Here is a 14,906-nt window from a genome sequence, read left to right as displayed (position 1 = left end):
CACACTCTGCCTGCTTTCATCTGACAGCAAGAAGCTGAAAGTCTTCATCACAATATAATCCCTCAGAAACATGTCACCTTACAGATTTTACTGTCACATTCATGTCTTCTTATTTCCAGCATCTCAACGGGAGTTCATTTCGAGCCAGATGTGACACCATAAAACATTGTACGTTACCACAAGTAATCTAATTTCATGCTGGATGGCCATCAGAATGACTGAGGGTATTATAAACGGTGGTACATAGAAATAAATGAGCCATGACTAAATGGCACCTGTGCTCTCCTGAAATTAAAGGTCACCTGTAGAGGTTTTGACCAGGAGCCGTACTTTCCAATATGGTTTGGAGGCGCAGGTAGTCATTTGTTTATGTCCCACACTCTGCTTTGCATGCAGATGCATATGGGACAGCAGTGACGTACAAAATGCAAATCCATGGGCAAACATGTAATGGATGTTTGTGTAAGGTTTGTCTATAAGATTAAAGGTGTGGAACAGCTGCATGGCGCCCGTGTCTGTGTTTCAGAGAACAGAAGTTGATTACAAGGCAGATGTGACGCCATAAAGTTTGCACATTAAACACAGTAAATCTAATTTCTTGCTGCATGTGTTGACAAATGATTGGTAGAAATGTAGACTTGAATTTACAAAAGTTCATTAGTTAAATCTGAAAATAAGACCTGTGTTCTCTTGTAACTGAAGGTCAGCTACATTATTCACGAGTCTTAACGGTGAGTGATGTTAAATCAGCCAATGGTGGAAGTATTCAGAGTAAAAGTACTAATACCACACTGTGAAATTACTCCACTACAAGTAAAAATCCTGCATTCAAAACTTACTTCAGTAAAAGTACAAAAGTATCAGCATCAAAATGAACTTAAGGAATCAAAAGTAAAAGTACTTGTTATGCAGAATGGACCCAATCATGGACCCATTGTTTTACATATTCTACATATATATTATTGAATTATTATTATTGACGCATTTATGTAAGCAGCGTTTTCATTATGAGGTTTAATTTTTTTTAAATAATGTCTAATAACTCTAAAAAAAAAAGTACAGTACTTGAATAAATGTACTTAGTTACATTCAACCACTGAAATCAGCAGATATTGATTTTAAGATTTTAGTTATTTACTTATTACTACTACAGTCAGAGAAAGCAGGGAATCCACAATAAAGAAATAAAAAAAGAAGTCTTCCAACCATACAACCTCAGATAAGTCCTATAGGAGCATAAATGTAATAACATTTTTAACGTGAACCAGTCATTGTCAGGTTTAGGCAAAAAACACTAAGCTACTTTGAGTACCTTTTCAAAGCGCTATAAAAATCAAATGTATTATTATTAGTATTATTATTAAAACTACTTCCCTAAGGTTAGGATAAAAAAGTTTACAGTTAGGCAATTAAAAAAAAAAAAACAGTTCAAAAAAGTAACATAAATGCACAAAACATGCCAGAATATGGTAGGATGTAAAAGAAATTACGTTTTGTTACTTTAAATAACATTAATTATTTTTGGTTTAACACGGCACACAAACGGCAGGTGATTTATACTCTATTTCTTTGCTTTCCCCTGTCCTTTTACACTCTGTAACATCACTTCTGCCTTCGCATCATTAATAATTAGAGATGCCACTAGAGGGCAATCTTGCAGGACAAACAAGACGTCAACCATTTGCCAGAACACGGCAAGATTGGCACGGCAGAAATAAAACAATATCAATCAATCAATCAATCAATCAATCAATCAATCAATCAATCAATCAATCAATCAAAATCAATCAAACTACTTTATTCATCCCCCAGGGGAAATTCAGTTAGTCTGGTAGAATCTCTTGAAGAATGAGACAGCCTGGTGGCTGTGGGAGCGAAGGATCTTTTGAATCTCTCCGTCCTGCAACGGAGAGATTATCGGAGAACTTTATGTCAATATTTCATATATGTGCAGTTCTTGCCCTCAAACTACATATCCTAATGAGCTGCTGGGTTGTATTTTGGAGCGAGACAGTCTCCTGCAAACCTAAGTAAACAATACAGGTTTCCAAACATTTAAAAAACAGATCTTTTTATACTCAAATAAATGCATTTAGTGTGGTTGATGAGTCTTGTAAGTACCGAAAAACAAAGGGTTTTAAAATAAAAACTGTTTGTTTCCTATGATAAGTACAAAAGTTACCTTGTGGGTTGTGAAGAACTTTCTAAATGTTAAAAACAGTAAAAGGAAACCGATGCTGAATAATCCTGATTCTGTGGGAAGACCACAGGTGCTATAAAAGTGAATAAATAAAACTGCCCACGCTATCAGAGACACAGGGCCAGTCACACCTGTGAAAACACATATCCAAACACACACAAACACACACACACACACATAAAAACCTGATACACATGCTATGAAGGAGCAGGTGGCTGGGAAACAGAGACCCAGGTCACGCAGGCCCAGGTGGCAGCGCTGTAAAGTGACACTGTGATTTAGGTCCTGTGTCGTCGTAAGGTCTGTTATCTACCGCCGCTAACAGGGCCGCGCCGATACGCTCCGACAGCCAGCGACTGCAGCTCAGGAGGTAGCGCTGATAATGGATAGCTTCAGCCCGTGCGACTTCCAGCCGCACTGCGCAATCACATGAATCATGTGTTTAAGCTGCTGTCAAATACGTTTACAACCGGGGCTGTGGTCAGACTTTTCATTCTCATAGCTCCCGTTAATGGTGATTCAATTTTTTTCCTGCCTATTTCTGTCAGATGATTTTTACTTTTTGGATGGAGATAGAGAGCAGGACGTGGAGCAAGAAATGTCCCTGGACGTCACCACGATGATGTGCCATAGAGAGAGAGAGAGAGAGAGAGAGAGACAGGGAGACAGAGAGAGAGAGAGGCGTATCTTGATGACTCAGCTGTCTTTTTGTTTGAAAATACATAAACACAGACATTTTCCCTGGCTGCAAACGGAAGCAATTTTCAACCGCAGAATGTGTGCGTAATGATGTTGAATCTCCTGTGCATTCAATAACTGAATATTAAAGACTTTAGTTACAGCTCCTGTAGATTTATCTACATCTCTATACATCCTATAAGAAACATTAGGAGAATCATTAGAATATATTTTACATAGAAGACCCACTCGATCCCAGTTACACTACACATTTATAATATATAATATGTATAAACGTACACACTTTCTCTGTATGTTTTTTTAAGTTTATGTGCTTCACTGTTTTGTTCTTTTCTGTGATCGGAAAGACATCATTTACCAGATATTTTATCTTCTATATTTGCTTCCTGATATATAACTGGAGCAATGTTTTCATTACTTTCATCCATTTAAAAAAAAAACCTGAGCTCTGATGCAGCTCCTCAATTTCCTCTGAAAATCGTCTTCAGGTTCGATTTAAGTAGTTTGTTTATAGGCGGGATTGGAAAAGTGGCTGAATGTAGCCACCTGAAAATGATTGTTTCTCTTTCTTTATATGAGACAGCAAAACATGTAATTTTCCCTTTGTGAAGTTAAAAGGCAACTAAAAGGCAATTAATTTAAAGATGCAGTTTGACTGACATCCATATCCATATCCATTAGTACATATATTTTATCTATTCTATAGTGCCATTAGTGGTGGACAATGGCATCATCCATCGTTGTTAATAGCATGCTGTAAAAACAACAATTCTGTTTTATCCCCAGATTAATTTGTGCATTAGTTCAACTGAAATCAAACACAAAGGCTGTCACTTTTTCCTAAATTCAAGTTTGAACAAAAACAAAAGGTAAAGGACAATTTGTTTTAACTAATTGAACTTTTTTATAATTCGAATTATCCATTAGAACCTTCCCCAAAACAGTTTTTGTCACTGGTTTGAATAGCTGTTATTGCAGATCTGCTCTGGACTGCACACCAGAGAGAGAAAAATGAAGAGAGCAAGAGAGAGGAGAATTAGGAATGCACTTATTGTTAGTCTCCTGCAGTCATTTCTATAGAAGGAATGTCACGATTGATAATATCACAGACATCCTTTTTTTTCGTAATGGTGGATATATGTTGCTCCTGTATCTGGTTTTGTCTCCATATGAGCAGCAGAGAGGACAGACAGACAGACAGACAGACAGACAGACAGACAGACAGACAGACAGACAGACAGACAAACAGACAGACAGACAGACGTGCAGGTTGCAAGGTGTCTGAGTTTGAGCCATTAAATTAATATTACCTTTATAGGTAGTAATGCTTGAAACGACACCCAACAATCAGTTTCAAGGTCCTGGTATTGATCATGCTGTCTCACTGTTGCTTTCACTGAGACACTTGAGTAGAAAATAAAGCTTTGTTCATATTGGTAACACCTGTGATTCTTCTCCTACCACGAGTCAAAATCTCTGCTGTGAAAAGGGCATTTTAGTGGAAAGTATTGAATTTTCCACTGAAATCACTGACTACATTCAATTTTAACACTTCTCTCATGTGAACAAATTACAATCTCAAAACCTGCTTGAACTAGTCAGCAGTTTGGCATTTGGACCATAGACTGTATCAAATGCATATGTGGATGTAGCCACTATTACATCACCCACTACCTTTTTTATACCTCAAATGTGGCATTTTGGCCATTACCTCGCTACACCATGCGATTTTACTCAAGTACTTACTAAAGTTAGCTTCTATAATTCAAGATAAACAACAAACAAGCATCACAGTATTTGAAATGCTCACAGTACTGTGGATATACATTGCTACACCTCTATCTTGATTGACAGATTACTTTAGTAGCAACTTTTCACACACAAGTTTGCCACACCCTAAAATATACCTTACTTTATCCTCTATTTTACTCTAAATAGGAGCATAATTTACAAAATTATCTGCATGCCGTATTAAAGATAACTTGAAACTAGCGATTGAGATCATAAACTTATGAGGAAAAATTTTACTGAGGTAATAAAGTGAGAATCAAGTGAGAAAAGGGGTCATCTGACTTTATTTGCAACCAGTGGAGTCGCCCCCTGATGGCCACTAGGGTTAAAGCACTTCTGCATTGGTTCTACTTTTCAGATCCAGACGTCAGCAATTGATTTTTCGGCACAAGTAGTGACTTTTTATTCGTACCTTCTTGGCACTTGAAGATCTTATTTAAGCTTTTCGACCTGCTCCTGATATGAGATCAGCTAATCCCGATCATGGACTAAACTCCCCCGTCTAACCCCGTCACCTCTGAGTCTCCTTCAGCTTAATTTCCTCACGTCTGTGCAAAGATGACTAAGCTTCATGACAGATTCCTTACATGTGGTTTTAAATTACAGGCCGAGAGACGGTTACTTGCTCGACTGGCGAGCCAGTCAGCCGCCGCTGCGTTACGCCTGATCAGCAAGTCGAAGCTGAGGCGGCGGTCTCCTCTGCTGCTCGCGGCAATCTGGATAATTAGAGTTGTGTTCGATCACTGTTCCATCTCTGCCAAGCTGATGATTATCCCCCCACACCGTGCAGCATGCAGTGACACTAAACCAGTGAACACACACACACACACACACACACACACACACACACACACAGATGACAGGGTAAAGGAAGGTGAGATGCTCTAGTAAGAGTGTTTTAAGAGTGTGTTATGTTGTTTCAAACAATTAAAAAAATTACTTTGCATGGATACGCAGAGAAAATAAATCAACAAGGTTATTTTTTGGAGATTTGTGAGTGTTATATATTGCTTTGGACTTCAAGAAAACAAGTTTGCATAAAAAGCTGAAGTTTATTTTTGGAGAAATACCAGACTGTGTAAGCTCAACAAATTTATAGCAGTTTCTTCCTTGTCCTCCTCTAATTACATCAAAATAAACTGTGTTAATGCTGTCTTTCAGGTTAATTTAAAAGCCATTATCATGGACATTAATTACCTCCCAATACTGGAATACATCCTGCCTAGCTTCAGACAAACACAAACAATGACGGACAGGAAGTGGACATATAGAGAAACCTCTCAGAGCTCGTCACGTATTCATTAGATGTGGTTCATTGTTCACACCTCGAGCTTCTGTCTCTGTTACCAATCAGTAATGATTGAAGTGCTGCGTCACCCCCAGGAGCATTATGTCCTGTAATGAGATTCTTCTCCCCCAGCATAGCTCCCTAATCCCACGTCTCTATCTGTGTGTCGTGAGCCTTCAGAACAGCTGAGCCAGGCTGAACATGGACGCTCGACATGAAATTCAGTGTTAACCCTGCCATCCTGAATAAGAGCGAGACAATGGAGCCGGAATGGACTGGATGCTACGCCTATTACCGAACATGTTAATCCTCTTAAGAAGTTAAGAGAGGTCTTGATGACATGTGGGAGAGGCAGGAGTGAAGAGCTCTGTGGAAATGAGCAGAGGCAAGTCTGAGAAATGAGGTTCGTCTGAAACAATAGCGAGCCTGGAGCTTGGCTCTCATAGTCATTAACCTGCAATTCTCTGTAGGGACATGATAGAGAAGAGAGTTGCAAGGTGGGTCCCTCTTTAAATTACAGAGTGCAATTTTAGCCTATGTTGTTGCCAAATGTCTCCAATAAACACTCTTTCCAACTTCCCAAGTAACTGATCTGTAGCTTTAAAACATTTTTTTACAGTTTTTGCTGATTCAAAATGTGCCAAGACGCTGTCAGAGAAGTTGTGAGACTGGCTGGAACCAGGGTGTTTAGAAAGACTGCCAGAATCATGCTACCTCATTAACAGAATTTCCCCCAAACCGGCATTTGGCTGATGCCTATAACCCAGGCTGAGGCTCCTCATAAAAAGCTTTTCGTTGGAAAAATGGCCTCCTGTGTCATATTGAGCCTCTTCAGAGGGAAAGTTAAGTAACTCACTTTGATAAGACCTCATGAAAGGGAGGATTCGAGACAAGGAAAGCACAGAGCGTCGAGCACACCATCAGCACCGATAAGGTCGATATAATAGCAGCGAACAGAACAGTGAAATGTGAAAGAGAGAAAATTTGTCAGAGAGAAAAGTTGGAGGGCTGCTGTGAAATGTCATGATCCCAAAAGCAGCAACAAAACGAGAATGGTACTCGGGTGGCCCCATTTCCTGAGCTGGGAAGTTGTTCCTGTTCCAACTTTGGTTAAATGGAAACAACATTGACGCTAAAAATAAGATGTGTTGTACTTTATTGCTCAGAGTAGTACGTTTCTAGTAGTAAGCTAAAAAAATATGATCTAGAAACACATTTCTGATTATTTTGACACCACTTAAATGCAGCACAAATGCCCTATCTTTTCCAGTAACAAAACTGAACATTGATTTTGTGTTTTCTGATCTGTTCTTTGGCCCATGCTACATCCTTCTGTCAAATCTTCACGGCTGTTTTTCTGTTATTCCATAACCTCCTTGGCAGCGGTAAAAACAACTAAGATCTGACTCACCTATCTTTTCCCGTCTCCTTCTTGAAGACCATGTCACAGTAGTTCATCCTGTCCTCTGTGGTGACGTAGATGCGTGCATGAGGGTAGTTCTCAGCCGCCTGTCGCAGCATGTTGTACACAATGCCCTTTCCGTCCTTCCTCATGTTTCGTAGCGGCCCCCACACCACGTAGACCGTGTCGTTGGCCTGGCCAAAGAAGTACTGGGGCTTCTGCAGCAGCAGTGGGACGCTGGTGTGCGAGACGACTCTCAGTGTGGTCCGCTGGCCCACGTCGCGTTCGAAGCCCCGCGTGGGTGCGTTGTTCATCCGCCAGATGCAGGGAGACTGGTCGATCTGCAGGCCGGCAGCCTGGCCCAACATCTGGCCAGAGCTGGACACGATGCTGCAGAGCTCACAGTGCAGCTTCAGAGGCTGGAGGAGAGGAAGCAAGTCAGTAACAACAATTCTTCAGTATTATATTATAAGTTAGAAGTCCAAGTCTAAACTTAATAGACATGAGGCCAAGTCAAGTCTCAGGTCAAGCAGAATAAGTCAAAGTCAACTAAGGCTACGTTCAGACAGCAGGGCTTAATGCTCAATTCGGATTTTTTTGTGGAATCCAATTTTTTTGCAAGGTCGTTCACATTTCCAATTAAATGTGACTTGTATGTGATTTCCAGTGTGAACTTTAAACGTACCAAAAGTGTCCCGCATGCGCGTTGGAGGACACGACGACATCACACGCAGCGAGCGTGCTCAGTGTTTACGGAAGTAGCGGAAAACGTGGCCCCGAGCAGTAAAGCCTGATTTCCACCGGGCGCGTTACAGCCCTATGGTCAGGATTATCGCGCGTTCTCGGTATCTCGCGTGTATATGGCTGGCTCGCTATGCTGCCGTGCCGCGGCTGTAACGCGACCGGTGTGAATTGAAGCTGGGCAGAAGACGGAGCAAAACCGCGGTGGAGCCGTTCCGCGGCTGTAACGCGCCCGGTGGAAATCCCCAGTCAGCCTATGAATGCGACCTGGCCGTTCAGGCTGGAGTCGCATGTCAAAAGATCAGATATGTATCGGTTTTAGGACCACATATCCAAGTGGCCTGGATCGCATTTGAAAAAATCGGATCTGTGTCGTTCAGACTGTCATTAAAAGATCAGATGCAGGTCGCATAGGGGCGAAAAAATCGGATTTGGGTCACTTCAGGCTGCAGTCTGAACGTAGCCTAAGACACGCCCAGGTTACATCTCAAATCATGTTAAGTGTCAAGTCTAGTCTAACATTATCAGAGACCGGGCCATGTCAAGTCTCAAGTCCAACGACCTGCCACAGCCGACAGAGAAAAATAAATTCAAGTCACAGGTCATTTGAGACATGTCCGAGTTAAGTGTCGGGCCTATCGGAGAAAAGTCTGAATTGCAGACCCTGTATGTCAGGGTCTCAGGTCAATTGAAACAGGGCCAGGTCAAGTCTAAGGTCTCTAGTCAAGTCTAAAATCAGAACAATAACAAAAGAAGGAGCAATGTTGTCATGCTTTGGTTACAATTCCATTTGTGTTCATTGTTTAGGAGTGTTTTTCCAGGAGCTTAATTATCTGCAGAGGTGAACTCATCCGCAAAACAAATAAGCTAAGTAATTTAAACCTTTAAAAACACTGAATAAAGCAGTTTCACATTAAAATTTCAGGGATTCTCCAACCTGGTAGAGGGGCTGCAAGCCAAGCTGCGACTAAAAGTCAAGTCTCAAGTCTGTCAGGTCTAACATGATTAGAGACAGAGCTATTTCAAGTCTTAAGTCCAAATCAATCGAGAAAGTGCCGAGTCAAGTCTAAAATCAATAAAACCATGCTAAAGTCAACCGAGACACGATAAATTCAAGTCACAGGTCATTTGAGATTTGTCTGAGATTAGAGTCAGGCCGAGTATCATGTCAAGTCTCAAATTATTAAAGTCCAAGTCAAGTACTAGTTGAGTAACAAATTAGTTTTGGTAATTCTCAAGTGTAGTCTAACCTTTCCATGGACAAGTCCAAGTCCAACCACAAATGTTTGTGTGTAAATACCAAGTCGAGATTAAAGTCTCTCTAATTAAATTGATGCACAGGCTTCAAAATTAAATATGCAAGACATGTGTCTGCTGCTGTTTTATTTCTTTGAAATCGACTATGGCTCGCGAGACCATAAGTAATCTATAATTTCTATCAACAACCACGGCTGGACTGTGGTTCAGCTCACACATAAGAGGCACAAGAAAACTAGATAATAAGAACAGAGACCAAAAAGAAAGGAAATATATCACAGTGGAAAAATACTGCAGTGCTTTATCATTTCCCCTTTCTAGCTGGAAGTTTTTTAGCCTCCTTATATACAGAAAAAAATATCTTCTATCCTTGAGAGGCTAAAAATGCAAGAAAGTTAGTGAAAGGATGGGGGTCGTTTTTAAATTATCTTTGAGCAAGAGAATAAAGGCAAGGGAAGCAGAATTTAAAAAATGTAATTTAGCTAACCATTGTGAATGATCATCAACTCATTCAACTCCTGCAGAATTTATTTCATTTTCAAGGACAGAGAAAAACTTATTTATTTTCCATTAAAGTTACAAATATTTTTCAAAAGTCATCACCCATTGTGAAATATCTTAAAAAATAGGAATCCTATTAAGGCCTTGACTGTTGAAATGAACTGAAGAGATTAAAAGTAATTCTGTCTCTTGTCTTTTAACTTAATTTAATTAAATTAAAAGTTAATTTTCTAAACACTGACTGGTTTTCTTATAAAATATACTGGATCTCCTGTTTTATTTTCATCTCATGATTTTATAGTTTCTGATACTTTATATGTATGCAATCATAATATTAAAGTGATGTTTTGGCAGCGGTCTTGTGCGATCAGAACATAAAATAAAATACATTATTTATAAAAAAGTTCATCAGGGTTTTACAGCTCTATATAATTTCCTTTTATGTCCTAAGATTAATGTCACTGTGCCCAGAACTAACATTGATTAAGTTAATTGAATGTGAGGCCTTGGAGGTTACAACAGATTCCTACTGCGGAGAAGCAAGGGAGTTGCGCTATTTATCTTACTGTATATTTTTTCTATATATCTTATTATACTTTACTGAAGCGGGGGATTTGTAATGAATCTTCAATAATAGCTCTTAGCTACGCTTTGCCAAGAGAGGAAGAAAGCTCCCTCTGAATCCGAAATGGGAGATTTACCTAATTGAAGCTAATATGCTTGGTTTGTTTTGATGAGATTAGGCTTACTTAAGTGAATGAATGCAAGAGAAAGTTAAAAAAGAGAAAGCATTGTCATGACTAAGCCCTGTTTGATCATTTGCCTAATGGAGAATAACTGTAATTTCACTGGTTTGAATATAAATTGCATTTGTGCTGCGCTCTGGCCGACGAATGTGGAAACTCTCTCTTGCATGTTCTGCGTTTAATCAACAAACAAGAGAGTTTTAGTGTGCAAACAGAATCCCACAAGAAAATCCAGTAAATTCTATTACGACTCATTGGCTTATCAACACTCATACGACTCATTGTTGTGCATACAAAAGATCAACTGCTGAGAAAAGGAAATGACACAACAGTGTTGGTTTTCTTACTTATGAGACATAAATTCTTGCGTGGCTTACTCCAACAGATCTACCTGCTGTTGCTTTCCCTCTCATGTATGCATTCAGTCATGGGTTAAGAAATGATCTCTGGGTCTGTGCCGGTAGCTCTCCATTTACTGGGTGGTTGAGACACACATCACCGCAGCCTTGAGCTGTCAGCAGCTCGTCCATCATCACCCGCTGCCCTTAGCTCAGCTCATAACTCCATCACGCCTCTCAGCACACACAGATTGGCTGATCTCTGTGGGGAACACTGGCTGGCTAACTGCATGCGAGACACGTGGGTTTAGGATTGGAAACCTACCGCTGAGGAGCCCCTGAGCAAGGCTGAGGTTTAACGTCTATGAACAGAATCAAGTGGGAGATTTTCATGCATGAATTAAGCTTCATTTAAAAAAAAGAAAGAAAAAGGCATCTGAGCTGTATAGTCACATAAATTAAAACATTGTTTAGTCTATAAAAGATAATCTTACCTTAGTGGAACATTTTTGTTTAGTATACAGGACTGGAATTAAATCTCCAAACATTACATCCTGTAAATCAATAAAATCTTACGGCCTCTTCATCCGCTCGGCTGTGATTCATGTTACAGTTTCATGTTCATGACGAAGCCGTTTCAGTGATCCGTGCAGTAATCACAAACAGAGTGCGCTTTTATAATCCCAATAATTTTGGCACTCTCTGATAAGTACAAAATCTACTCAAAGCCCCAGATTTTAATGCACGAGTGTGTCAAAAACTAAAGTGGGTTATATATATATAAATATTTTTTTTTTTAAAGCAGGCTTAACGCCGGGAACTCGGTCATCATTAAATTATAGCACTGGGGTGTGAACTTAACCTTGACGTTCATTAAAAAGCTCTAAACACGATTAATTAATAAGCAATAATTATTACATTAACATGCCAAGTCCCAGAGTAAGATGCCTCCATGGCACTTAAATATTCATTGATTAGCTAAAGCTGTCTGCATGGGAAGAAGTGATTCATTCCAAATACTCCTCTTGGGGCACGCACATTACACTAAAGAGCAGTGGTGGAAAGTAACTAAGTACATTTACTTAGTTACTATACTTCAGTACAATTTATCGGTGCTTCTACTTTATGCTTCTTCAAACTTTTACTCCACAACATCACAGTGGCAAATACTGTACTTTTTATCTCACAATGTCAGTTATTTTACAGAACATATTACATTATGATGTTTAATTTAGATAATACAAGAGTTCACTAATGAATTCACAAGCTACCCAGCAGTATATAAAGTCACTTAAATTAGCCCCAGCTTCAGCAGCTGCAACATTAAAGTGATCTACTCCTTAATGCACCACTAATTATCATCCACTAACATAATATTTATTATTCTGAAATGGGTCATTCTGCATAATAAGGATTTTTACTTGACAGTTTAAGTATATTTTGATGTTAATACCGCCCTAATTTACTAAAAGCGAAATGTTGAAGGCAGGATTTTTAGTATTTATACACTGTGGTATTGCTGCTTTTGCTTAAAAGGCATAATATGCAGTATTGTCCTTAAAAAAATAGTCTGTGCTGCCCTCTGTCTGTATGTTCTATTCCTTCTTATTTTGCTGTGTTCAGGAGGTCTCTGGGCCATGTTGAGTGTGTAACTCCCAGCCAATAACACGGCGGAAAAACCGACACTTTGTCCCACCTCTTGGAGTCTAATGCCGGTGCACACAAGGCACCCTATAGCATCTGTATGATAGAAAGCACAGTATTTGATGACGGGGGTTAAAAAACGGTTGTTACATTGCGGTTAAACAGTGTTTTCCTGCTCCTCGTCTCTCTCCTCTGCTGTGTGTTAGCTTGGCCAATGGCGGTGGTGAGCCACACATCGAACAGGATGAAATGTGTTCTTCGGCTGCATTCACACAAAATCTGGCAATGCAAAACCTTCCTGCATGGTTGTACAGACATATTGGCGTGTTTATTGTGCTTTAAAACATGACAGCCATGAAACAATCATAAAATAACATTTTATTTGTCACTGTCATTTTCATTCAATGCTTTGTTCTCACTAACGCTGCTCCCTCTCTTCATTCACTGTCTAGCTCTATCGACCACCACTCTCCCCATCGCTCTCTTTCTTGTTATATTTTCTTTATGTTCTATTTTATATTATTTTAAAATGTTTGCATATTACAATTCCAAGTATGTACTTGCATTATTATGCTATTATATTTTCACTATATCAGCAGAATAAAATGGTCTTAAAATGATGAATAATATTGTTTATCAGAATTATCTCTGGATCAATATATCCTCCAACAAAAGTAGTTATCCTAGCAGGCTGGGGCTTTAGCATATGATTATTTCTTATCCACTATTTATTTATTGAATTGCCAGACAATATGCTATAGATTGTTATTGAGATATAAAATGGCCTATATTGGCCATATCTCCCAGGCATAGTCACAGCTTGTCCACAATCAGTGGATTTCCATCCCCAAAATAGAAGCACTTTCCCTCCTTGTTGGTCTTTGTGTACATCTAAAAGGGCCTGAATTTAAAAAGAATTCAGGTCTTAATGAAAATATTGAGTTTCTGTCTCCATCTGTGATAGACCAGGGGCATGAATGTAAAGTGCCACAAGACAAATGTTTTCTATTTCTCCTGAAAAGCAGAGCGGGAACGATTTATCACACCTGGAGGCAGACTCAATCAAATGAGGAAAATAAGGCAGACCATTCCCATGCTACCAGGCTATGCATTATACATGCTTGCAAGAGGTTTATAACACCTGAAATGACACCTCACTGTGGATCACGTAAGATTGCCTTACTGTCCGGGAGAAATATTACTGTTTCTTAAGGTGTTGCTGTGTGCTTAACAGAGGCTGACAGCTCACACAGCAGGCTCTCACTCCGGACATAATCGCTCATGACACCTGGCACGGGAGTATCACCTTCGCCAGACCTCTACTATTCTCTCCATCCTTTGTCAGATATTTCAGGAGCATGCAAAACAGTTTTGACACTAACATTCAGGCCAATCACTGCCCCCTCTGATTCGCTTTCAAGAACTCACTGGTGGAGGAATTTGAGCCGAAAAAGAGGCCTAATTCTGCAGAAGCTGCCAGTCTTTCCTATGATTTGCATAAATCTCCATGGGGAGAGGGCAGTGATTTAAACAGGCTTGTCTGGAGGCAGAAGGAGGTGCAGACGCAGAGATTGGTGTAAGACGTGATTGCCTCTGGGCCCATGTTGTACTCCTGAGGCTGAGGGTGACGCTCCGCATTAATCTGCCAATATCAGCCTGCTGAATATAAGGCATCCACTTCTCATTAAGGACCAACACATCCATCGCACCTCCAAATCTAGATGTATTGCAGCCCAAAGTGAAGGCACAATCCTCGTTCCCTGTCAGACGGAAACGATGCATGCCTCTCTGCGAGCAAAATATACGATTTTCCTGCGTGACTACCCAATATCCACCGGTACGAGCACAATTTTAGTTTTTCGCTGGCTGCCTCCCCAAACAACAAACACACTGCTTGTTGTTTTTTTACATTTGGATGTGGTGGGAATTAAAGGGCTTTGATATTTCAATTTCCATAAATTGTGCGGGGAATATACAGCACAGAGCTGTTTGAAGGCAGGAGAATAGGATCACGGACATGGGTGTTTGGAATTACAAAGAAATAAGGCACACAAGAGACATCAAACAGGCGTTTTCAGATCCATCACAGAGAACCTGATAAAATGAATTAAAAAAATCCTTCAGGAGGTGCTGTGCCGTTTGCTTCAGTGCATCTGAATACACCTTCATTATTGAGGTGAAGATGTGAGGTGGCAGGTTAATGTTAACTGAGGGTTACAGATTATGAAAACACTATAAAAGAAGCTGTGGGTGGCATTATGACTCACACTTAGATAACAAATATAAAAAGGTCCATTGT

General features: G+C 39.9%; 1 protein-coding gene across 2 annotated transcripts in view; it reads right to left on the bottom strand.

Moving 5' to 3' along the window:
* The window catches only part of st6galnac3 (ST6 (alpha-N-acetyl-neuraminyl-2,3-beta-galactosyl-1,3)-N-acetylgalactosaminide alpha-2,6-sialyltransferase 3), a 101,127-nt gene that overhangs the window by 36,112 nt on the left and 50,109 nt on the right, over positions 1–14,906 (bottom strand). For both annotated transcript variants that reach the window (XM_059344611.1, XM_059344610.1), the window contains one exon: positions 7,390–7,799. In XM_059344611.1, the coding sequence (XP_059200594.1) occupies positions 7,390–7,799 (410 nt within the window). The remainder of the gene's footprint in view (positions 1–7,389; positions 7,800–14,906) is intronic.

Source organism: Centropristis striata, chromosome 11, assembly GCF_030273125.1.
Source record: "Centropristis striata isolate RG_2023a ecotype Rhode Island chromosome 11, C.striata_1.0, whole genome shotgun sequence".
Classification (NCBI taxonomy): Eukaryota; Metazoa; Chordata; class Actinopteri; order Perciformes; family Serranidae; genus Centropristis; species Centropristis striata.
Note: the sequence above shows the minus strand (reverse complement) of the source record. Positions and strands in the feature narration are given on the sequence as shown.